This window comes from Rana temporaria, chromosome 3, assembly GCF_905171775.1.
Source record: "Rana temporaria chromosome 3, aRanTem1.1, whole genome shotgun sequence".
Classification (NCBI taxonomy): domain Eukaryota; kingdom Metazoa; phylum Chordata; class Amphibia; order Anura; family Ranidae; genus Rana; species Rana temporaria.
The window spans coordinates 424,952,660-424,977,855 of record NC_053491.1 but is presented as its reverse complement, the minus strand read 5'-3'; the positions used below and the strand labels follow the sequence as shown (position 1 = coordinate 424,977,855).

The 25,196-nt window shown below is 46.4% G+C and overlaps 1 protein-coding gene across 7 annotated transcripts in view; it reads left to right on the top strand.

Moving 5' to 3' along the window:
* NSD3 (nuclear receptor binding SET domain protein 3) overlaps positions 1-25,196 on the top strand; it is a 198,281-nt gene that overhangs the window by 14,016 nt on the left and 159,069 nt on the right. For all 7 annotated transcript variants that reach the window (XM_040346229.1, XM_040346228.1, XM_040346227.1 and 4 more), the window contains exon 2: positions 9,055-9,818. In XM_040346229.1, coding sequence (XP_040202163.1) covers positions 9,099-9,818 — 720 coding nt within the window. In that variant the 5' untranslated portion in view covers positions 9,055-9,098. The remainder of the gene's footprint in view (positions 1-9,054; positions 9,819-25,196) is intronic.

Genomic DNA, 25,196 nt, shown 5'->3' with positions numbered 1-25,196 from the left:
TTTTGTCACCTGAAGTAAAATGCCTGAAAAATGCCAAAAGCTCAAAAAAAGAACATGAGCTTCTTTGGGGCAGATTACAGGCGTTTTTCTGCCATTTACATTGGTGACCTGAACAAAATTGTGGTAAAAACGTGGCAGAATCGCTGTAAAAATGCTCGACACGACTTTGAAACGCTCAGGTGTGAATACAGCCTGAATTATATTTCGGTTAGTGGTGTAAAATGGACAATAATTGAGGGGGGGGGGGGGGGGGGTGTGATTAAGCAGGAAATGTAGCATTGGTAGGGCTGAATTGTATCTGGGATATACTGTATGTATATTAGGAGGGAGTTGATGAATATGTAGCGGAGGAATACATGGAAATGTGGGCTTAATGATTACGTAGGGGAAGAAAATATTGGATTGGTAAAGCTGAATAATGTTTGTAATGGAAGTGGTTGAGCAATGGGGGGGAGAGAGCTAGAAATGTACTGGCTGAATGGTAAACAGATCTGATTTTTGAATGGCTGCCTTGTGTATGCAAAGGAGAATTGTAGGTAGATTTAGAATGGGAGGTGCTGAGAGATCCTGGAACACAGAGATTTAGTATGAGAGAGAATTTAATTATGTAGGATTGTAGATGTAAAATTGACTTTCTTTTTGATCAGTGGGGAAGGTGAGTGCAATAATTGGAGGTGCTTGAATTTTTTGAAAATGCACTTTTTGTACTGAATAATTATGCAGGAAAGGAAATTGGGATGTACTGAATATTTGGGCTGGAGGGCGATGTACAATACTGAATAGTTGTGATTGAGTCTTTTATAAGACTGAGCAAATCCAAGCCCATTTGCCTGCAGCATTTGAGTATGATCCTCACTACCCTTGTAAATGCCAGCAGGCAGGAGCAAGTCAAACGTTACATACTATCAGGAGGAAATTGCTTGCAGTTGAGATGTTTTATGAGTCTCTTAATTCCCATTGGCTTGTATGTCAGAATAAAATCAGCTGAAGCAGATCTGAATACAATAGGCTCTGTTTATGAAAGGCAGCATGATGCATGGCACAGGAAAAACATGAATACAAGTGCTCTGTACAGTCCAACTCCAAATGTAGGCCCTGCGTTCAGAAACCTTCAGAATTGTGAGTCTTCTTGGTACAATCTCATCTCTTATAGTAAAGGCTGTGCCACAGGGTATGTGAGTTTTAAAAAAAAATAACCCGCTAAATACTTTATTTTATTGACAGGGCTCAGTCCCCCCCCCCCCCCCTGCCAAAACACTCCGGTCGATGGCTGAGAGCACTGATCGGGAGCCGGTCAGCAGACACTTTTTGGCCATGCCCCTCCGACAGAAGCCAGCTGAACGGCTATATTACGCACAAGCCGAATGTTGGCCAGTTTCTGTTGAACCGGCTGATGCTGTCTGACGTTTGGCCTGTGTACTGGACTTCAGATTGCAGCTTCTTTTTTTTTTTTTAAAGAGCTTTTCTCTCATTGCTGAGAGCATTGTTTAGGTCGCTCACATTGTTTCTCCTTATCATGGGATCTCAACCTGATTTTGGTGGTTTTGTCTGTACGGATGCCACTTGGACAATTTTCTGCTTTTTTTCTTTGTGTGTGTGTGTGTGTGTGTGTGTGTGTGTGTGTGTTTTTTTATGCTACTTGAGTGAGGGCATGTGACAAATAGAGAATGGGTGTTATCTCAGTTTGGCTGCAAAAGTGGAAGTTAAAGAATTTAAACAATATTTCTCTTATCGTCCATGGACGGACACAGCTCCTTAAATCTTGACAAGTGGGTTATGTTCCCTGTTTACAGGAGAGGACTAGGCAGAAACATGTTAAATAGTTAAATACATGTTACATTAACAGAGTTGAACAGCCCCGCCCAGGGGGCGGTCCCTCCAGACATAACCCTCCTCACTGCAGCTTGCAGCCTCAGTTTCGTTCTGCCTAGCAAAGGAGAAGGACGTATGGCTCCCTTTGGGCCCAGCGCCCTGAGGAGAAATTTTATTTTATTTTACTTTTCAGCTAGGAGCTCGCACTTATTTGAATTTTGTTGGGACAGCGAGGCTTTGCCTCATTGGCTACTTTGACGACTTTCTTCTGAGAGCAGCTTCTGTCTCCGACCTAGTGGATGGGTTATTCCCATTCAGACCCTCCGAAGATTCGGGTGGATGTTAAACGTTTAGGCCAGAAAGTGTAGCTCAGTGGCAGCAAGCCTGCCCTACATGTGTGCGACCCAGGGTTCAAATTATGGGCATGCTAGGTTCCGACTCAGCGTTGGAGTATCTAGTGTTGATCCAGACTCCTCAGTGGCAAAGGTCCTTCTTCCCCTGGAGAAATTGCAGACTCTTCAGTCTGCGGAGAAGGTATTGGCATCACGCAATCGGTCTTCTCTCCGGGCGCCTGCTGGTTCAGGGTCTGTGGGTAGCCTCCTTCAAGGTGGTACTGTATGCCCAGTTCCACACCCTGGTTTTCCAGTGGAACTACTGTCCAGGTGGTAAAAATCTCTTGTCTCTGAAATCATTAGATTCCTGTGCGCCACCTAGTCAGAGTCTCTCTGAGTTGGTGACAGAGATTCCCGACTCTTCGGTCCGGGAAGTTGTTCCTTCCTTCCAGTGGTCGGTGTTTACGACGAATGCCAGCTCACGGGTTGTGAACCTGGAGGTTCACAAAACTGGGGGGTCCAGTCGGCCCTGAGTCGCTGGACTTGCGGGACCTATGACCACACCTCCTTGAATGTGTCTGGTCTCGGTAGCTACCCAGGGTCGGGCCTGGCTAGTGCCTGGTGGAAGACCGCCTGGGAATACCAGGTGCTGTCTACTGTTCATTGTCCTACTATTTTAGGCGATCAGGCTATGCTTCTCCTTGTGGTCGACCAATCTGGTTTCAGCCGGACAACGCCACGGCCGTGGCTTCAGTCTACCATCAGGTATGCCGGCAGGCAGACTACTGGAGTCGCCAGATGCTGGACCAGGGCGACTGGTCTTTGTGCTTGGGGTGTTTCGGCTCCCTTGCAGGAGGTGAACCTCACATGGCATGGATCTCCTGGCAGCTTGTCTCCGCCGCAAGGGTGTCAGTTAGTGGCCAGGTCTAGTGATCTTGTACAGACGCGTCAGTCGCGCTGGTGGCCCTGTGTTGTCTGTATCGGTGATTTTTTGCCATTCCTCCATGGTAGTTGCTTCCTCGGCCGCTCCACAGAGTGGATGCTGAGGAGATCCCGATGATTCTAATCGCTCCAGATTAATCTCGGCGTCCTTGGTACGCTGATATCGGGCGCCTGGTAGCGGAGGCACCCTGGCGATTGCCAGGGCAGGAGGTTCCTGTCTCAAGGTCCCATACTTCCTCCTGTTGTACAGTCACTGACTTGCTTAACATGGTTATTGGAAGCCAGACTTTAGGTGACCAGGGTCTGTCTGACTCGGTCATCTCAACAGGGCACCGTAGTCTTCTTCCGGAGGATCTACCGTCGCACCTCTCTTGGTGCGAAGGGATGGAGTGACGTCCACGGGCGTACTTTCAATGTCCAGGGTCCTGCTGTTTTTAAAGCTTGGATTGGATCTAAAAATTGCTTAAAGCACCGTTTGGGGGCAGATTTCAGCCTTGGCTGTGTTCTTTTAGTGGCCTTTTTGCGGCCCGTTCCCTGGTGGGTCCCCTTTTTTTGTGTGCAAGGGGTTTGTCATATACTTTCCCCTCTTGGCCCATCTCTTCCCCCATGAGTTTTGACTCTGGTGCTCTCGGTTCTTCAGGAACCTTCCTTTTGGAAACATCAGAGAGATTTTCTCTTGACACTATCTCAGAAGGTGGCCCCTTTAGTGGCCTTTACCTCTGTTAGAGGGGTTTCTGAGTTGGCGGTCTTGTCTTGCAAGCCGCCATGCTTGATCCCCCATAAGGATTAGGTGATGGTGCGCCCGCGACCTTCCCTTCTTCCGAAGGAGGTTTCGGCCTTTCATACTTTAGGCGTGGTACGCGCTTTGCGGGTATACCAGCCTACTACGGCTCCATTTCGGAGCTTCTGACTCTCTTTTGTGTCGGTGTCTGGTCCACAAAAGGGCCTGGCGGTCTCGTCGACCACCATTTCTCGGTGGATCGGGCAGGCCGTCATACAGGCCTATGCTCCTAAGGGCGGGCCCCCCTTTCCGGTCACGGCACTTTCGACCAGGGCAATTGGTGCTTCCTGGTTTTTTTTTTTTTTTTTTTTTTTTTTTCCGACATCATGCGTCGGTCTCACAGGTGTGCGAGGCGGCGATTTGCTCGTCCGTTCACGCTTTTTCCAGAACTTACATGGTTGCTGTGAGTGCATCTTATGATGTTTTTTTTCAGCCGCTAGTTTTTGCCGGCGGCTGTTTAAAGTTGCACCTCCTCCGTTGAGGAGCTCTGCTTGTTTTGGGGTGAAGTTAAAATTGTTTTTACTGATATATTTCCCACCCCTCGTTTTTTGACACTGCTTGGGGACGTCCCACTTGTCAAGATTTAAGGAGCTGTGTCCGTCCATGGACGATAAGAGAAAATAGGATTTTTTGTACTCACCGTAAAATCCTTTTCTCTGAAGTCCATGGACGGACACAGCTCCCACCCCTCCTTTTTAGGTTTGTACTGCTTGTTACGAACTGAGGCTGCAAGCTGCAGTGAGGAGGGTTATGTCTGGAGGGACCGCCCCCTGGGCGGGGCTGTTCAACTCTGTTAATGTAACATGTATTTAACTATTTAACATGTTTCTGCCTAGTCCTCTCCTGTAAACAGGGAACATAACCCACTTGTCAAGATTTAAGGAGCTGTGTCCGTCCATGGACTTCAGAGAAAAGGATTTTACGGTGAGTACAAAAAATCCTATTTTTTACCTAAATAGCTTCCTTTACCTTCGTGCAGTCCTCCTTCACTTACCTCATCCTTCCATTTTGCTTTTAAATGTCCTTATTTCTTCTGAGAAATCCTCACTTCCTGTTCTTCTGTCTGTAACTACACACAGTAATGCGAGGCTTTCTCCCTGGTGTGGAGTGTCGTGCTCGCCCCCTCCCTTGGACTACAGGAGAGTCAGGACGCCCACTAACACACAGCTCCTTTCTCTGCAATGTAGAGAGCGTCCTGACTCTCCTGTAGTCCAAGGGAGAAAACCTTGCATTACTGTGTGGAGTTAGACAGAAGAACAGGAAGTGAGGATTTGCAAGGTTAAAGGAAGCTATTTATGGAAAAATGTTTTTACCTTTACAACTCCCTTTTTTTTTTTTTTTTTTTTTTTTTTTTTTTTACTGCTTGCGAAGAGTATATCTAAAGTCATTTTTTTAAAATTTTGGATAGCGTAGAGAAAAGGGTAAATCCTCGAGCCAATAGGAAGATTTATTACTTCCTGTCCTGTCGAAAAAGGAAATGAGGATATATTTCCAATTAGGGCCAAAACAACGAATCGATTAATCGACTACAATTTTTTATAATCGATTAGTCGGCCAGTAACATAATGGGGTTAAAAAAACGAAAATTAGCCCTTTATAGTACAAAAGAGCAAATCTCTACTGTAAATATTACTTTCACTGTCCCACAGTAAAAAAGGGTCTTTAAGCTGAGAGTTTAAATTTGGCCAGCTCCTCTACCTTTATGTGTTTGCATTGTAGGAGGAAAGTAAAGCACCCAGAGAGAACTTGTGCAAACATGGGGAAAATGTACACTGCGTGACTATTTGTACCAGGCCTCGAGTTTCCATTGGTAAAATGAACTGTAGGAAGATGCAAGTAAAGTACAAACTTGAGGACCAAGCCCCTAAAAGACCTGTCATGCAAAGTAGATGCAGCCATCATACCTTGGATCAGGGGTCTCAAACTGGTGGCCCTCCAGCTGTTGGGGAAACTACAAGTCCCAGCATGCCATTACCTGTCATGCTTGTAACTGTCACCCTTGCACCCAGTTTGAGATCCCTGCCTTGGATCCTAGTTACAACTGTGCAATTTGTATCTCGAAGTTGTAAAATGCTCAGCATCCCAAATCCATGGTTTTCAATTGGACCTGCTGACACCTGTGTGTACAGACGGTTGTAGCTTGAAAAAGAGTACATGAGCTTCACAAACAGTTGCAGCAGCTGTATGTATGAACTGCATGTAGCCTCCGCTACATAATGTATACAGCACTTTGTTCCACCAGCGGGGCAAGAACTTCCCATCCTGCTCACGGAACAAAATCGAGTTGATAAAATGCTTTTTATTCTGTGAATTAATGATTCTTCCTCTGATTGGATGAGGCGTGCTGATGTCATACACTCCAAATTGTGTGATGGCCCCCAAATAAATGTTGTTGCTGTTTTAAGCATTTTTGGTTTCATTTCCTAAATGTCCTAATATCTAATCCATAAATGCAGAATGGCTTGGTTTACATGTTTTGGCAATCAATTGGTAGACCTGGTTGGTTTATTTCTATGGGTAGGATAGTAGGGGGTACATAACCACTCATTGGGGGCTATTTACGAAAAGGCAAATCCACTTTGCACTTGAAATTTCACTGAAAGTGCACTTGGAAGTGCAGTCGCTGTAAATCTGAGGGGAAGCTCTGTTGATTTTATCATCCAATCATGTGCAAGCTAAAATGCTGTTTACTGTCCTTGCATATCCCCCTCGGATCTACAGCGACTGCACTTCCAAGTGCACTTTGCACTTGTAGTGCAAAGTGGATTTGCCTTTAGTAAATAACCCCCATTGTGTGTGTGTGTGTGTGTGTGTGTGTGTGTGACATACTGAAGTGCCTGAGCAAATATCTGAAGCAAATTGTGGCTAGCGATATGTAAATATAAAATCCATGCTGAGTCATACAAGTTAAAGCGGAGGTTCACCCTAATTGACAACTTTTCCTGTTTAAAACCAGCTGCCATAGTATGGTCTGTATCCGTTTTTTTTTTTTTTTTTTTTTTTGAACGAGGGCCTTTAGTGAGCTGTCACTCACTTTTCCCCGCGGGAGTGATTTTCAAAATCCCCCATCAGCGCTATGTCTCCTGGGAGTTAGTCCTGAGAATCCCAGGAGACGCGCTGTGTTCGAAATCCCGCGATATCTCGCGGGTCAAGTGACTAGTAACTTGTCTGCTAGTCACAGCGGGGAGTGTCCTTTTCAGGACGCTGCTGGCCGTTGTCCTAGCAACGGTGCAGTGTTGACGGCGCTGCTCGCCGTCGCTCTGCGCGGGATAGAGCGGTGAATGCTGGGACAGCATTCACCGCATCCCGGAAGATCATACAGGAGGGCTTCAGAGTGCCCGTAGTTAAGATGGCAATGTCCATCCATCAATTTTTATAAAATATTCTTTTGGGGGAAATCGTCTTGGTAGCGGCTGCGAGTAGGAGACTGGTATATACAATTTTCGTTGTACCATCAGCGTTACAAAAACGTCTTTAAAAAAGAAACGTTTTTCCGCGGAACTCCCGCTTTAAGCAGCTTGCTAAAAACTGTGATGCCAAATGTGTACGGTTAGTGCCGAGTTATGCCTGAAACCTGAATATCCTCTTACCAGCCAGAAGAAGTATGACTTTAAAGTGTAACTCCAGATAATTTTGAATAGAGTAGGTAAGGGTTAGAACTGGTGTGAGGTATTCATGGCTGTGAAAGACTTCATGGGGAGGGATTTCATCTTGCTTTCTCTTCTGGGGACAGCCTTCTCATTAGGGAATGTAAAAAAATGTACAATGGTAATGGATAGCTGTAAAAGGCTAATATATATATATATATATATATATATATATATATATATATAGTGTGTGTGTGTGTGTGTATGTGTATATATATATATATATATATATATTGTGTGTGTATGTGTATATATATATATATATATATATATATATATATTGTGTGTGTGTGTATATATATATATATATATATATATATTGTGTGTGTGTGTATATATATATATATATATATATATTGTGTGTGTGTGTGTATATATATATATATGTGTATATATATGTATATATATATATATATATATATATATATTTTTTTTCTGCTGACTTTTTTGGAGATTTAGGCTCTCTATTCAACTTTGCAGAGGGACAAGTCACAAACAATTTTTTTTTGACAATTTTTATCACCGTGACAGGAAGTGAGGGGGAAAAATCCCCATTGTAGAAGTGGAGAGTTGACTAAAAACCTTAAAGAGGGAGTTCACCCAATGTTGTTTTTTTTTTTCTCTTTTCCCCTTAGATTCCTGCTCGTTTTGTCTAGGGGAATCGGCTAGTTGTTTTAAAATGATCCGTACTTACCGTTTTCGAGATGCATCTTCTCCGTCGGCTTCCGGGTATGGGTCTTCGGGAGCGGGCGTTCCTTCTTGATTGACAGTCTTCCGAGAGGCTTCCGACGGTCGCATCCATCGCGTCACTAGTAGCTGAAAGAAGCCGAACGTTGGTGCGGCTCTATACTGCGCCTGCGCACCGACGTTCGGCTTCTTTCGGAAAATCGTGACGCGATGGATGCGACCGTCGGAAGACTGTCAATCAAAATAGGAACGCCCAGTCCCGCAGCCCATACCCGGAAGCGGCGGAGAAGATGCATCTCGTAAACGGTAAGTACAGCTCATATTTTAAAACAACTAGCCGATTCCCCTAGACAAAACGAGCATCAATCTAAGGGGAGAAAGTGTTATGTACGGGTGAACCCCCGCTTTAAACTTTTCATAGAAAAAAATGTTACCTGGCCATAGATGGATTGAAATTCATCTGGTTCAGTACTGCTGCTGTGTGGCCACTTCAAATTTTGTTGACTGGGCTTGTTGGAAAGGAAATTCTTAATGGGGGGGGGGGGGGGAATGTGTGTTCTGACGGTAGAGAGTCCCCGCTGTCAGAATACATAGTCTCATGAGGGAGGATTTCTCTATCCACCTTGATTGTGTGGCTGGCTGAAAAAAAAAAAAGAAAGCAGCCGTCTTTGGCCAGCCTTGACATAGATACACCCACTTTAGCATTGTCTGCAGCATAAAGGAGGAGGCTGATGGTGCTTATTATTCATATTGGGGGTGATGGGTTTGATTCATAGCAAAATGTTACAATAAAGGTAATGATCACTGTCATAATTTATTGTGAAGATTGAACTTTTATTCCTTTTGTCTGCAGGCCCTATGAGAGAAAGGGAAAGCTGATGATGCCTGAGCACGACAATGGATTTCTCCTTCTCTTTCATGCAAGGGATCATGGGAAACACAATCCAGCAACCCCCTCAACTCATCGACTCAGCCAACAACCGGCAGGATGATGCCAACAGCAGCGATCAGGCTGACGAGGGCGGTCATACGCCCTATGATTCTGGTCTGCAGCCGGACTTCCAGTACCACACGCCTACCACCGAGGACTTGCCACCCCTCACTAATGGCTATCAGTCCTCTTTGGGATATGACTCACAAATCAAATACCAGGCATATTCTCAGTTCCCTAATGGCTCAGCCAATGGGTATGGCAGCAGAAACTTCAGTACCCTGGAGTATTACCACCATCTGGAGACTGCCGCTATGCGGCCTAATGAGGGGGTAGTTAAATCTTCCCCTCCCCAGCCCACCTCCCCTCCAACAAGTTTTCAACCTCCTCCTTCCACTTTTACTCAAAAAAAGACTGGCTCCCCAGAGATCAAGTTAAGAATCACAAAGACAATTCAGAATGGGCGGGAGATGTTTGAATCCTCACTATGTGGGGATCTCCTTCATGAATTCCAAGCAAATGAAATAAACCGGAAAAAGCATGAAAGGCGGCGGGAAAGGAAGGAGAAAAGAAAGAAAAGCAGCAGGCATCATCATCACCATCACCACCACCACCGTGAGGAGGTGAAGGTGGAGGAACCACAACCCAACAAGATTCAAAAACTGGAGCCTCCTGAGGAAGAGATAGTGAGTTCTGCTGTATCTGCTTTAATGTGATTTTCAGATGTGTTCCTTTGTTGTATTATGTTACAGAAGTGGAACACTGCTTCTTTTATGTATTTGATGTTTCATGGTGTAGGGAGTTCAGATAGTTCTGCTTGAGCTGAGCTTGCTTCATTTAAATTTTTTGTTTTTTAATATGCAATTTGGCTTGTAATCGGTCTTCATACTAATGTTCTCTTGCTGATCAAATATTTATTTTTGTTATACTTACTCTTCCCTCTGTTCTAAATAAAGCTAAACTAAAAGGGACATTTTATTTTATTTTTTTTGTTTATTTTACATTTTTGTTTTGTTTTTATTCCCCCCTTTCTTTTCTATGCACGAAATAAAGCTAAGCTATAGTTCTGATCTTTTAACTTTTTTTTGTTTTAAATTCTTTTCAAAGTTTTTATGTATTTTCTGTAGAGCAGCCTTTATCAACCTATTGCCCCAGAGGAAGCCTAAAAAAAAAAAATTCAGGTCCCCTGCTAAATATTGTACATACTACATTATTATGATCAATAACGTGCAGGAAGTTTTTACTAAAACTATCAATGTGGCATGTGTATTTGATGCCCAGATACATTTTTAAATACTTCCTCATACATTGAAATTTTTAAGGCCTCATTCACACTAATTTTTTTTTTTACTGATGTTAATATGCATATATTTTCTAGGACAAAATGTCCTGCTTAATGTTCAGTAAAATACTTGCATATAGACACATTTAAACACGTAAAGTCGTGTATGCATACATAATTTTTTAACCTTTTTTTCACACATATATTTTTTAATAACTCCCCCCCCCCCCCCCTTCTTTACTTTAGTAAAAAGAAAAAAAGCTGTACTTGCCTGCTCTTTGTAATGGGTCCCCCTGCAGGCACTCCTGGCTCTTCTCATTTGCAAGCAGCTTGCTATGGGGGCACTTGTGCGTCCTTACTCTCGAGTGCCATTCAGTTGACACAGAATGGGGCTCAGTCCTGCCACCCTCACTGGCTGTGATTGACTCGCTAGATCGAGATCTCAGAAAAAGAAATGTAAACGTTGTGGTGTCCCCTAACATTTGATTTGTGTCCAGTGAAGAAGGCGGGAGATCAGTTCACCATTACTCACTGCTTGGGGGACCCCCAGCAACCTCTGGAGGAACCCTGGTTGAGAGAGGCTGCTATAGACCATAGGTGCACCTTTTACAAAACTGTGTTTTAATGCTTTCCATCCCTTCTTTTCATTGGTACAGTACAATCTATTGCATACCTTTTTTTTGATTTAACATAAGGCTGGATGCAAATCTCCTGCATGCTCTTTACTTTCTTAAGTCCAATGTGTTTTATTTATTTTTTGCTGTAACATTGTGGTGGAGCATTAGCCATGGCACCCCTAATACACAAGCACCAAATCTGCATGTCAGTATTAGGGGTTCAACGGATCAAAAAACTCACGGGTTCGGATCGTTCCTCGGATCAGGAGTCACGGATCAGATCATTTTTCGGATCGGCAAAAAAAAAAAAAAATCTCCCCCACTGTAATATTCCCCCCCCCCCCCACCAACTATAGTACCCCCTCAGTGCAGACACCCCCCCTCCTCTCAGTACAGTGACCCCCTCCTCACAGTGATCCCCCCCCTCCTCACAGTGATCCCCCCCCCTCCTCACATTGATCCCCCCCCCTCCTCACATTGATCCCCCCCCCTCCTCACAGTGATCCCCCCCCCTCCTCACAGTGATCCCCCCCCCTCCTCACAGTGATCCCCCCCCCTCCTCACAGTGATCCCCCCCCCCTCCTCACAGTGATCCCCCCCCCCCTCCTCACAGTGATCCCCCCCCCCTCCTCACAGTGATCCCCCCCCCTCCTCACAGTGATTCCCCCCCCCTCCTCACAGTGATTCCCCCCCCCCCCTCCTCACAGTGATTCCCCCCCCCCCCTCCTCACAGTGATTCCCCCCCCCCCTCCTCACAGTGATTCCCCCCCCCCCCTCCTCCTCACAGTGATCCCCCCCCCCCCCTCCTCACAGTGATTCCCCCCCCCTCCTCACAGTGATTCCCCCCCCCCCTCCTCACAGTGATTCCCCCCCCCCCCCCTCCTCACAGTGATTCCCCCCCCCCCCCCCTCCTCACAGTGATTCCCCCCCCCCCTCCTCCTCACAGTGATTCCCCCCCCCCTCCTCCTCACAGTGATTCCCCCCCCCCCTCCTCCTCACAGTGATTCCCCCCCCCCTCCTCCTCACAGTGATTCCCCCCCCTCCTCACAGTGATTCCCCCCCCCTCCTCACAGTGATTCCCCCCCCCTCCTCACAGTGATTCCCCCCCCCCTCCTCACAGTGATTCCCCCCCCCTCCTCACAGTGATTCCCCCACCCTCCTCACAGTGATTCCCCCCCCCTCCTCACAGTGATTTCCCCCCCCCCCCCTCCTCACAGTGATTTCCCCCCCCTCCTCACAGTGATTCCCCCCCCCTCCTCACAGTGATTTCCCCCCCCTCCTCACAGTGATTTCCCCCCCCCCTCCTCACAGTGATTCCCCCCCCCTCCTCACAGTGCTCCCCCCCCCCCTCCTCACAGTGCTCCCCCCCCCCCCCTCCTCACAGTGATTCCCCCCCCCCCCCTCCTCACAGTGATTCCCCCCCCCCCTCCTCACAGTGATTTCCCCCCCCCCCTCCTCAGTGATCCCCCAGTACAGTGACCCCCCCCTCCTCAGTACAGTGACCCCCCCCTCCTCAGTACAGTGACCCCCCCCTCCTCAGTACAGTGACCCCCCCCTCCTCAGTACAGTGACCCCCCCCTCCTCAGTACAGTGACCCCCCCCTCCTCAGTACAGTGACCCCCCCCCCCTCCTCAGTACAGTGACCCCCCCTCAGCTAGTACCGACAGGCACTCCCCGAGCGGTGTGTCTGAGTGCGGGCTCCTCCTCTGTGGGTGTAAACAGAGGAGGGCCGCCGCCGGGTGTACCAAGATGGCCGCGGCTCCAGAGCTAGGCCGAAGCCGCGGCCTTTCCTAGCGTTATGGTCGCGGCTCCGGAGGTAGGCCGAAGCCGCGGCCATAACATTAGGAAAGGCCGCGGCTTCGGCCTAGCTCCGGAGCCACCGCCGTAACATTAGGAAAGGCCACGGCTTCGGCCTAGCTCCGGAGCCGTGGCAATCCGCGGATCACAGTGTGATCCGATCCGAAGGGGGTGACCCGTTCGGATCACGGATCAACTGTGATCCGTTGCACCCCTAGTCAGTATACAGCAGTACATGTATGTGAATGTACATGTGTTGCTGTAAAATACTGAAAACCCCTTTTTCATTTGCTGAGGCTGGTTAATATACCTAAAGGCAGAACCTTCCCCCCCCCCCCTTTTTTTTTATTTATTTTTTTTATTATAGCTGAAGTTTAGTTTTTGCATAGTTGCATTGGTCTAGCTTGGAATGCATGTGTTATACCTGGGAGACACTCCATGAAAGCTGAAGATCGCTGTAGTAGGCACTGCTTCTACAGGGACCGCCGCTAACTTCCGTGATTCATGCCGAGCAGCTGACCTGCTTAGTAAACACAGGAGGTCGCTCCTTCGGCATGGGCATCATTCAGGGAGCACTTTTTGCATTTTTCAATGAATGCAAAGCATTGTCAAGTCACTGCCCCAACTATACTGGTCTTGAGGTATGCTTTCATATGTAAATAATTGATGCCAAGGGTGTGGTGGGGTAGTCTGTATTGCCCGTGGCACCAGTGTGGGTAGGTGCTTCATGTACTCACTTGCTAAGACCCCTTTCACACTGAGGAGTTTTTCAGGCGGTACAGCGCTAAAAATAGCACTGCTATACCGCCTGAAACTCCTGCCCAGCAACCTTAATGTGAAAGCTGGAGGGCTCTCACACTGAGGCGATGCGCTGGCAGGAGAGAAAAAAATCTCCTGCCAGCAGCATCTTTGGAGTGGTGAGAGGAGCGGTATGTATACCGCTCCTTCCCATTTAAAAAAATGGGAAACCGCGGTAATACCGCCCGCAATGCGCCTCTGCAGAGGCGTATTGCGGGCGGTATTAACCCTTTATCGGCCGCTAGTGGGGGTTAATACCGCACCGCTATCGGCTGAATCCCGCGGCAATTCCGACGGTATAGCGCTGCTATTTTTAGTGGCGCTATACCGCCACCGTGGCTCTCGCCCCAGTGTGAAAGGGGCCTTAGTGGTACCTGTGCTTATCCATTTCTGAATGGACCTTGACTCGCCTCCACACACTAAAAATTTCCTTGACTTGTCTTATTTCCCTGCATGTGTGTGTTCCTACACTGTGAGGGCGAGGTGTCGTGTGTAAGCACGTTGGGAATCCATTCTAATTAAAGTATATTTAAACCCAGAAAAAAATATTACAGCTTACCAGCCCTTAGATGTGGCTGTATTTGTTTTCTTTTGGGTTTAGAAACTCTTTAACCACTTGGGATCCGCCTGCCGTCAATTGACGGCTACAGTGCGGATCCCAATTTCCAAACCGCCGTCAATTGACGGCCGCCCCTTAGGGCGGTCCCCGCGCGCGCTCCAGAGCGCGCTGCGGGGAAAATCTGTGTTGGCCGTGTCCCTCGGACACAGCCAATTACAGATCGCCGCGAACGGCCAATCAGAGTGGCCGTTCGCGAGGCGATCTGTGCGGCCAATGAGAGAGGATCTCATATGTAAACATATGAGATCATCTCTCATTGCCGTTTTACACAGAGACAGCGGTGCTGTCTCTGGAGAGGAGACGGATCTGTGTCTCTTGTACATAGAGACACAGATCGGTCACCCCCCCCAGTCACCCCCCCTCCACCTACAGTTAGAACACTAAGCAGGGATACATTTAACCCCTTCCTCACCCCCTAGTGTTAACCCCTTCAATGCCAGTCACATTTATACTGTAATTAGTGCATATTTATAGCACTGATCGCAGTATAAATGTGAATGGCGCCAAAAATGTGTCCGATGTGTCCGCCATAACGTCGCAGTCCATTAAAAATCGCAGATCGCCGCCATTTCTAGTAAAAAAAAATAATTCTGTCCCCTATTTTGTAAGCGCTATAACTTTTGCGCAAACCAGTCGCTTATTGCGATTTTTTTTTTTTTTTTTTTTTTTACCAAAAATATGTAGAAGAATACGTATCGGCCTAAACTGAGAAAAAAAAATGTTATTTTTTTTTTAAATTGGGATATTTATTATAGCAAGAAGTAAAAAATATTGTATTTTTTTCAAAATTGTCTCACTTTTTTGTTTATAGCGCAAAAAATAAAAACCGCACAGGCGATCAAATACCACCAAAAGAAAGCTCTACTTGTGGGGAAAAAAGGACGTCAATTTTGTTTGGGAGCCACGTCGCACGACCGCGCAATTGTTAGTTAAAGCGATGCAGTGCCGAAAGCTGAAATTTCACCTGGGCAGGAGGGGGGTATATGTGCCCAGTAAGCAAGTGGTTAATGGGAGCAACCCCAAAAAACACATGCAGAAAGTGTGTGTCTAGTACACACACATAGATATGAATCTGACCTATAAGGTGAACCTTCCCTTTAAACTGAATCTTTTAGTGTGCATGGTTCAGGGTTTTTGCAGTGATGTCTGTGGCGAATGTTTAAATATTCTTGTTTGTGTACAAAGCAATAATGACGGCTTCTGGACGCAAATGGTAAAAAGTTACATGGTTGATCCTTAAAAGCCTTTAATAGCCATGAAATCTGTGTGTAGCCACTCCAAATGTTCACATGTGTGTCTCCAAAAGCTTAAAGGGGTGGTTCCCCCTAAAACACATTGCTAACAATAGATTCGTAAGACCCGTTACACTGCGGGTAGGCTGGCCTTTTTTTTTTTTTTTTTTTTTTTTTAAGTACATACCGATATCTCCCCGTCTCGTTCCTTGTCGGTGGGCGTTCCTAGTTGATTGACGTTCCTCGGACGGCCGCGTACGTGACGTCACGACTTTCCGAAAGAAGCCGAACGTCGCTGCGCATGCGCCGTATAGAGCCGACTCTATACGGCGCATGCGCAGCGACGTTCGGCTTCTTTCGGAAAGTCGTGACGTCACGTACGCGCCCGTCCGAGGAACGTCAATCAACTAGTTCCGCCCACCGCCTAGGGACGAGACGGGGAGATCTCGGTATGTACGAAAAAAAAAAAAAAAAAGCCAGCCTACCCGCAGTGTAACGGGTCTTACGAATCTATTGTTAGAAATTAGTTTTAGGGGGAACCACCGCTTTAAAGTCTTAAGCCGTTAAACCTAAATGTTGCTCAGGTGGAGTTTTTTGTCCTGCAGGCATACCTCTGTCCTGATCAGTCATTTACATGCCAGGCTGCCCCCGATGTAAGAGTTGCAGGTCTCATAGACTCAAGTGGTACAGTTGCATCTCTGGCCCCACTCCCGCTTACCATTCACAAGGCCAGAAGAAAGAAATGGAGATGTGGCGACAGAGCTGGGATCTATGAGACTTGCAAAGCTTGGATCCAGAGCAGTCCGGAAGGTACTGCAGGAGCTGGATTTCCTTTGGCATGTAAACTTACTGATTGGTGGGACCTAGGGGTATGCCTACTTGACAGCAAAGTCCACCTGAGGAACAAGAATGCTTGAAACCTGTGCAGGTAATCCTGTCTGATATTATTATGCTTTTCTTTCTTTTGCAAGCCATGCCTGCCGTGTTTTTTGTCTTTATGGACAGTGTTGCTGCAGGGACACATATATACTGAACCAATGTGAATCTTTCAGCTGCTCTGGGACTACAGGTACCAGCATGACTTACCTTCAATGCTTTGGCTGGCAGGGCCTGCTGGCATCTGTAGGCCCACAGCTGGGAGAAGCTGATTGCCATTAAACTATATCAGTAAAAGGCAATGTTAAAAAGTGAAACGGTCATTGCTTATCTCATACCACAGTACTGAATGAGATCGGTAAATGGCAGCGCTTCATGTCGGCCATAAGCATATTGTGCACATTGACAGCTTCTTACTGGTGGAGATAAGCAGAAGGCAGGAGTGGTGCCGCCTTTTGGCGTAGGAGGCACAAAGTGCACGGCTCGAGGTTTAGAATACAAGGAACGTGGAGCTGTGTCATGTGGGTTGGGCTGGACACTACACTGTGTGACCTCCTGATATTCGGCTGTTTCACAATCCCAACAAAGTGAATGCAGATGGCTACAAGAACTGAAAAGTTCAGCAGAAATATTTACTGCACCTTTTGTCAGGTGTAACTATTGGGGGGGGGGGGGGTGTATATGAAGCTCCTGGGAATCGATCAGCCTTATTTTTAACAGATTTATTAATATTTAATGAATTATATGTACACCTAATAGGAGTGAAGGGGATGATTATCCAATCCCAAAGCTAGAGATGGGATACATAAAAGATAAAGGTCAAAAGTCTTTGCATACTGGTTATCGCCAACTGGGGCAAAGGCCCCCACCCCCAAGTCTTATAAATGCACCATATTTGAACACGCTAGACGTTACATTTATTTATCGATCAAATGTTGATAGTTGGCCAGTCTGACTTTTTTTTGCACTTTACAAGATCTACTAGGAGATGAAGGAGTTTATCTTTAGACTGCATTCAGACCTGAGTGTTTTGTAGCCTAAAGCTCCAAAGTGCTGGGGGGGGGGAAATCAATTATTCTCTATGGAGACTGTTATCATCTCCAGTCCATCAGTCCATGTCGCCTGAAGCTCGCAAAGTTCTTGAGCTTTTTTTTTTTTTTTGTAGCTTGAATCGGGCAGATTTGAGTTTGTTTTTTTTTTTGTTTTTTTTTTGTCGTGTTTTTATTCTCCTAGAAATTAATGTAAACTCACCATTTGTGCGTTTCTTTTTTTTTTTTTTTTAAATAAATACACAAATAACTAAAATCATAAATTAAAATAAATGAATGTGTAATTACACATTCATTTATCTCAAACAAAAAATAAATTGATGTATTTTGTGTTTTTAGTTCGCTTTTTTTTTTTAAGGGTTAATTATTTATTTATTGTTACTTGGTATAATTTATTTATGTATGTATTTTACATTTATTATTCGTAAAATAAATAACCCCAACTCCTAATTCTAAACTTAAAGCGGGGGTTCACCCTATAAACCCCAAAAAAAAATATTTTTTTTCTTCTACCATAAAATCAGGCATTGTAGCGCGAGCTACAGTATGCCTGTCCCGATTTTTTTATCCCCGTACTCACCGTGTACTCATACATCGAAGATACCGACTCCCCTCGGGGAATGGGCGTGCCTATGGAGATGGAGGATGATTGACGGCCGGCTCTGGCGCGTCACGCTTCTCCGGAAATAGCCGAAATAGGCTTGGCTCTTCACGGCGCCTGTGCGCAGGCGCCGTGAAGACCTGAGACCTACTCTGGCTGTCTTCGGGGAGAGTGACGTGCCAGGGCCGGCCGTCAATCATCCTCCCTCTCCATAGGCACGCCCATTCCCCGCGGGAGCCGAAATCTATAATGTACGAGTACACAGTGAGTACGGGGGTAAAAAAATCGGGACAGGCATACTGTAGCTCGCGCTACAATGCCTGTCTCGATGGTAAAATCGTGTCACTGAGGGTGAACCACCGCTTTAACTTTCATTCTAACCCCTTATCCTAATGAAAAGAAAATTATAATTAATGTATAATAAAAAAATAAAAGCTAATGGAAAAACTAAAAAGACTAAACTACCTAGCAACAAATCATTCAACATACAAAAGTCTTCTCTATTGGCTAATAATAAAAAACGGTGTATAAAAAAGCGATCAGACGCTACATTCAGGTGTGAATGCAGCCTTAAAGAGATTGTAAAGGATTTTTTTAAATAACAAACATGTCATACTTGCCTCCATTGTGCAGCTTGTTTTGTACAGAGTGGCCCAGAGCATCCTTTTCTGGGGTCCCCCGGCTGCTCCTCCCCGCATCAGATAACCCCCTGGGAGAAGCGCTCCCCTGAGGGGGGGGTCACCTTGCAGGCGCGCTCCAAAGTCCTGCATTTGCGTCCACATACACGAATGCCGACCTTGGCGCCCACGTCATTGGATTTGATTGACGGCAGCGGGAGCCAATGGCTGCTCTGCTATCAATAGATCCAATCAAGAGCCGGGACCCCGTGGAGAGAGGGACAGCGTGTCCCCGCTGACCAGATTTTGTCGAGTCCTGCCTTAATGCCTCCTATGCATTAAGGTAAAAAAACACCTGCCAGTCACCGGCCCCCCGTTTTACCTGAGCCCCTTCATCTTTTCGGCGGGGACGCGCTGTCCCTCTCTCCACGGGGTCCCGGCTCTTGATTGGATCTATTGATAGCAGAGCAGCCATTGGCTCCCGCTGCCGTCAATCAAATCCAATGACGTTGGGCGCCAGGGCCGAGGTCGGCATTCGTGTATGTGAACGCAAATGCAGGACTTTGAAGCGCGCCCGCAAGGTGACCCCCCTCATGGGAGCGCTTCTCCCAGGGGGAGATCTGATGTGGGGAGGAGCTGCCGGGGGACCCCAGAAAAGGATGCGGGGAGGAGCTGCCGGGGGGACCCCAGAAAAGGATGCTCTGGGCCACTCTGTACAAAACATGGACAGTTTTTTTTTTTTCCCCCCATCTGTGTCCCATTTGGGAGATTTATCTTCACTTCATGTCCAATAGAAAAAACAGGAAGTGAGAAGAAACCCCTGCAAATTAAAGGGGTTGCAAACCCTCATGTTTTTTCACCTTAATGCATCCTATGCAGTAAGGTGAAAAAACACCTTGCAGTGTCTGGCTCCCCCATTTACTTACCTGAGCCCTAAATTAACATGGTCGCGATCCCGCGTCGCTCTCTCTCCACGGTTTCACGGCTTTTCATTGGATAGATTGATAGCAGCCATTGGCTCCCGCTGCTGTCAATCAAATCCAATGATGCAGCCACCGGGTGTGGGGGCTGAGTGATACACTTGGTGTCTATGGACGTCGACTGTATGACACAGGAGCGTGCCCCCAAGGTAACCCCCTTCGGAAGAGCTTCCCAGAGGGGGGTTATCTAATTTGGGGAGGAGCAGCGAGAGCCGCTGGGGGACCCCAGAAAAGGACAATCGGGGCCACTCTGTGCAAAACTAACTGCACAGTGGAGGCAAGTATAACATGTTATTTAAAAAAATAGTTTGGTGGTCAGCACAAGTTTGGTGATTGAATGACAGGCAGGCTGTTCTCCCAGTACAGCCAGAAAACTGACCACGCTAGGAAGGATGTGCTCTCATGTGTTAGGTCGTCAGTTTGAAATAGGAAACAAGGGGACTGGCAGGATCAACAGGTATTTCACACAAAGGAAGCACAAAGAGAACAGGATACTTTTTAACACAAGTACTTGGTACAGCAGGCACATATCAGGAATATGAAATGTTGGGGTAACATATTCTTTAATTTCCCAGGCCCCTTCTTCGTGAGGAACATCACTCTTCTTTTGGAAAAAAAAATGTAAATCTACAAATCCAACATTTCCTGTTCTTGATATAGACCTGTACCATGTAAAAAGTATCCTGTTCAATTTGTATTACTTTTTGTGTGAAATCCCCGGTGTTCCTGCCATTCCCTCTGCTTTCCTATTAATAACTGACAATTCTAAGCAGGATAACGCAGCGTGGTCAGTTCTCTGGCTGTGCTGGGAACTCGGCCTGCTCGCCTACAATGATCAGACTTGTCCTGACACAGCTTTCCCCTGCACAGCCATTCACTGGAAAGACCAGTGTGCTGCTTCTCTTCTCCTCCGACTCTCTGAGCTCATTATGCAGCTGAGAACAATGGGTATGCAATTCCTTTTTTATATATATATTTTTTTAAAGCAGACGTAAATAGCAGTTGAGGAGGGTGCAATCCCCTGCAAGGCAATGGCATAATGTGCATCGCATACCAGTACATTATAGGAGACTTGCCTCTCACAGCTGAGAGGGCTTCTATCTTCTCCTGGTCTTGCGGCCTCCAGCTACATGAGTGGCCGGGGTCGCGATGATGTCACTCCCACGTGGGAGCTGCCATTTACCGCACAGGCTCTGAAGTGCATGCATTGGTGATGTCTCCGGCTGCATGCACTCTGTGTCTTACCTGTAGGTACTGTGTAGATCTTAAGTCAGTACCTTTTTTAAATACTGTGTCTAATGACTTTTAAGAAACACTTACCAGCCTATGGAGTCCAGCACTATCTTTTCCGCAGTTAATTCTTTGCTGGGCTTCTGCTCTCCATAGCTGCCATCTTAGATTTAGGAGCCAGTTATGATTTTCTGATATATCCCAGCTGTCTCCCCACTGTGCATGTATAAGGCTCTGCAGTGCTGTGGGGCTGGTCCTGCAGCCTCCTGGGACATGTGATGTCTACCACAATGCTGTGGATGGAGGGTGGGTCTAAGCAGATGTCGTTTTTGCTTATGTGAGAATTAAGAGTGCTAGCGGGTACCTTTTGGGGGTGGGAGGTGAAGAAGGAAAGTACCTGTCCCTGGGGGAAAAAATAAATAAATATATATACTTCAAATGTGTTTGAGGAAGATCATGAGTAGTACGTTCACCTTTTGAGTGAAGACCAATTTAACATTACACAGAAGAGTAGCCGGTTAACACTGGGGCAGCACGACTTCAGGGGCGACTCCACAAGGCATCCTGAAGACGACTTCAGAGGCGACCTGCAAAATGACCTTTGTATAGAAGTCAATGCAAGTCGCCCCGAGCCGCCCCCGAAGTCGTACAAGAACCTTTTTCTAAGTCGGAGTGACTTGCGTCGCTCCTATTAGAACGGCTTTATTGCATAGAATGGGACGTGACTTGTCAGGCGGCTGAGTCGCCCCAGTGTGAACCGGCTCTTAAAGCGGAGGTTCACCTGTACAATATACTTTTTCCCCTTAGATGGATGCTCGTTTTGTCTAGGGGAATCGGCTAGTTGTTTTAAAATATGAGCTGTACTTACCGTTTACGAGATGCATCTTCTCCGTCGCTTCCGGGTATGGGCTGCGGGACTGGGCGTTCCTATTTTGATTGACAGTCTTCCGAGAGGCTTCCGACGGTCGCATCCATCGCGTCACGATTTTCCGAAAGAAGCCGAACGTCAGTGCGCAGGCGCAGTATAGAGCCGCACCGACGTTCGGCTTCTTTCGGCTACTAGTGACGCGATGGATGCGACCGTCGGAAGCCTCTCGGAAGACTGTCAATCAAGAAGGAACGCCCGCTCCCGAAGACCCATACCCGGAAGTGGCGGAGAAGATGCATCTCGAAAACGGGTAAGTACAGCTCATATTTTAAAACAACTAGCCGATTCCCCTAGACAAAACGAACATTAATCTAGGGGGGATTGTTTAAAAAAATAGATTAATGGGTGAACTCCCGCTTTAAGCTAGCTAGGAATATTTTAAACTGGTAAAAGGTGGGCAGTAATTTTAAAATATTATTGTAAGTGATGCTTTGTGAATGGGAACATATAACAAATATAAAATAGGTGTTATCTCAATGTGCTTGAAAAAACAAACAAACAAAACTTTATTGCCAAAATCTGGTTGCCCCTTAGACAACGTAAACACGCAGGCTAGTCCCAGATCTTTGTTTTTTCATGTATGCATGTTCGGTGACAACAGGCTCTTTTTGAGTATTGATTTTTCCATATCTAGAAGCCTTGAGTATAGATATCTTAAAAGAAAAGTCTATTTTAGTGGAGTATAACATGCCTCCTTTCACAAAAATATGACGATAGTGCTTACCTAAATACATTTCCTAGATCATTTTGGTGTAATATCTTACAGTCCCTTGTTTACTTTAACAAGGGGAGGATGCAGCTTGGCCAATCACAAAATAAGCCGGTTCTGTATCATACACCTGACATCACAGGTACTGGAATCTGGTAAGAGCAGCTAGAACTTTCTCTTTTTATTCATTAGCACAGATGAGTGCTTGTTTGCTCTCTCCTGTGTTTCATGTCAGTCATGATTATTTGTGAAACTTTCACACCCTATTCTTGCACAGCTTTCTATTCGCCCACTAGAGCCCTGAGGAAAGATCCCTGTGTCATTCAGGGGTGAGGCTAATAGGTGACTGGCATCTGGCGTTGCATTGTGGGAGGAAGGGGAGACGGTCACAAGCTCAACCAGGCTTGAAAATAATGGGTATTTTTCAGGGATTTTTTTTTTTTTTTTTTATTATTGGCTGTCAGTTACTTTGCCCAGGATGGCCGCCAAACTAAAGTTGCCAGAAAAAGAGCTACCGATCAAAATAGAATGAATATTTGCCTCACCAGATGCCTGCACTCCACAGACAAGAAATGACTGTGGTGCTCTGTGATTTCCTTGTCACTATAGCACGCTGTAGTGATGTGGAGATTGTTCAAGGGAACCACTGAGCGCTGCTGGGGCCAGGAGATCCACACTTCCAGAAGTCTCAGTTTCTGGAGAACACTTCAGCCCTGATTTCTCCTCACTGGGAGTGTTTCTCGTTGGTGCAGTTGGTAGGAGAGGTAAATATTCACTTTATTTTTTACAGGCAGTTTTAGTTTAGCGACAGTAATTTTAAAGAAAACCTAAAATGTATTTAGGTTGCAAATTGTGACCTTTCTTTACCAGTGATAGTTTATTGGCTGGTAATGTCAAACCAAAAGTTTAAAGGGGTTGTAAAGGCACATTTTTTTTTTTAAATAACAAACATGTTATACTTACCTCCACTGTGCAGCTCGTTTTGCACAGTGACCCTGAACCTGGTCTTCTGGGGTCCCTTGGCGGCTGTTTCGGCTCCTGCCCGCAAGAACTAACCAGCTTCATGCAAGCTCCCTCGCATGGTAGTTAGTTCTTGCGGGCATGCTCCCGTGATACAGCCGGTGGCTATAGCTATACCCGCCCTCTGGCGCGCCGCGTCATTGGATGTGATTGACAGCAGCGTGAGCTAATGGCTGCGCTGCTTTCAGTCCATCCACTCTAGCCAATCAACGGCTAGGCTTAGCGGTGAAGAGGACGTCGGGGGCAAGCGCAGCAGGTGAGCGGCCTCAGGTAAGTTAAAGGGGGGGGGGGGGGCGGTATTGTCAGATGTTTTTTCACCCTAATGCATAGGATGCATTAAGGTGAAAAAACGTGAACCCTTACAACCCCTTTAAGTAATATAAATTATTGACACACATTTACTATTATCATTGAAAGTAAAAGAAAATCCAAAATTTGGGGTTGTCCCTAGAAAATTTTCCAATTGGGGCACTAGTTCTGGTGACCTGGGGGTCTCAAGGAATTCCTTTTATTTTCAGGGATTTCCTTTTTACTTCCTGTTTGGCTATGGGACAAGAAATTAAGGTATCGTATATACTCGAGTATAAGCCGAGGTACCTAATTTAAAAAATAAAAATAAAAATGGGAAAACGTATTGACTCGAGTATAAGCCTAGGGTGAGAATGTAGCAGCTACTGTAAGTTAATAAGAGGGTCAACAATGCCCATTTGCAGCTTCACTGTGCCCATCGCAAGCCTCACTGTGCCCATAACAAACATCGCTGTGCCATTGCAAGCCTCAGTCTCATTGCAAACTTCACTGTGCCCATAGCAAACATCACTGTGCCCATAGCAAACATCACTGTGCCATTGCATGCCTCGCTACAGACATCGTTGTGCCCATTACAAACATCGCTGTGCCCATTACAAACATCGCTGTGCCCATTACAAACATCGCTGTGCCCATTACAAACATCGCTGTGCCCATTACAAACATCGCTGTGCCCATTACAAACATCGCTGTGTCCGTTGCAAACATCGCAATCTCATAGGGACCAATGTATGTCCCTTTTTCATCCGCACACGGATGGATGAAAAAGTGGACATACGGTCCAAGTGTGAAAGGGGTCTTACAAACATTACTGTGCCCATTACAAACATCACTGTGCCATTGCAAGCCTCACTGTGCCCATTACAAACATCACTGTGCCCATTACAAACATCACTGTGCCCATTACAAACATTACTGTGCCCATTACATACATTACTGTGCCCATTTCAGCCTCACTGCGCCGATCTGCATACCTAATGAGAGCCGTGTCATGCATACAGTCGGACAGCGGCCATCCATCCAGTGTTCAAAAGCCGCGCCTCCTCCTCGTTCTCGTCTGTGATAGGGGAACACTCAGTTTCCCAGCAGCAATGAGTTAGTGCCCAGTGTTCCGCCTATCACGGACATCTTCTCATCCTCGTCCCACGGACAAGGATGAGAGGGTGTTCGTGATAGGCGGAACACTGAGAACTAACTCACTGCTGGGAAACTGAGTGTTCCCCTATCACAGAGGAGAACGAGGAGGAGGCGCGGCTTTTGAACACTGGATGGATGGCCGCTGTCCGACTGTATGCATGACACGGCTCTCATTAGGTATGCAGGCACAGACTCGAGTATAAGCCGAGGGGGGCATTTTCAGCACAAAAAAATGTGCTGAAAAACTCGGCTTATACTCGAGT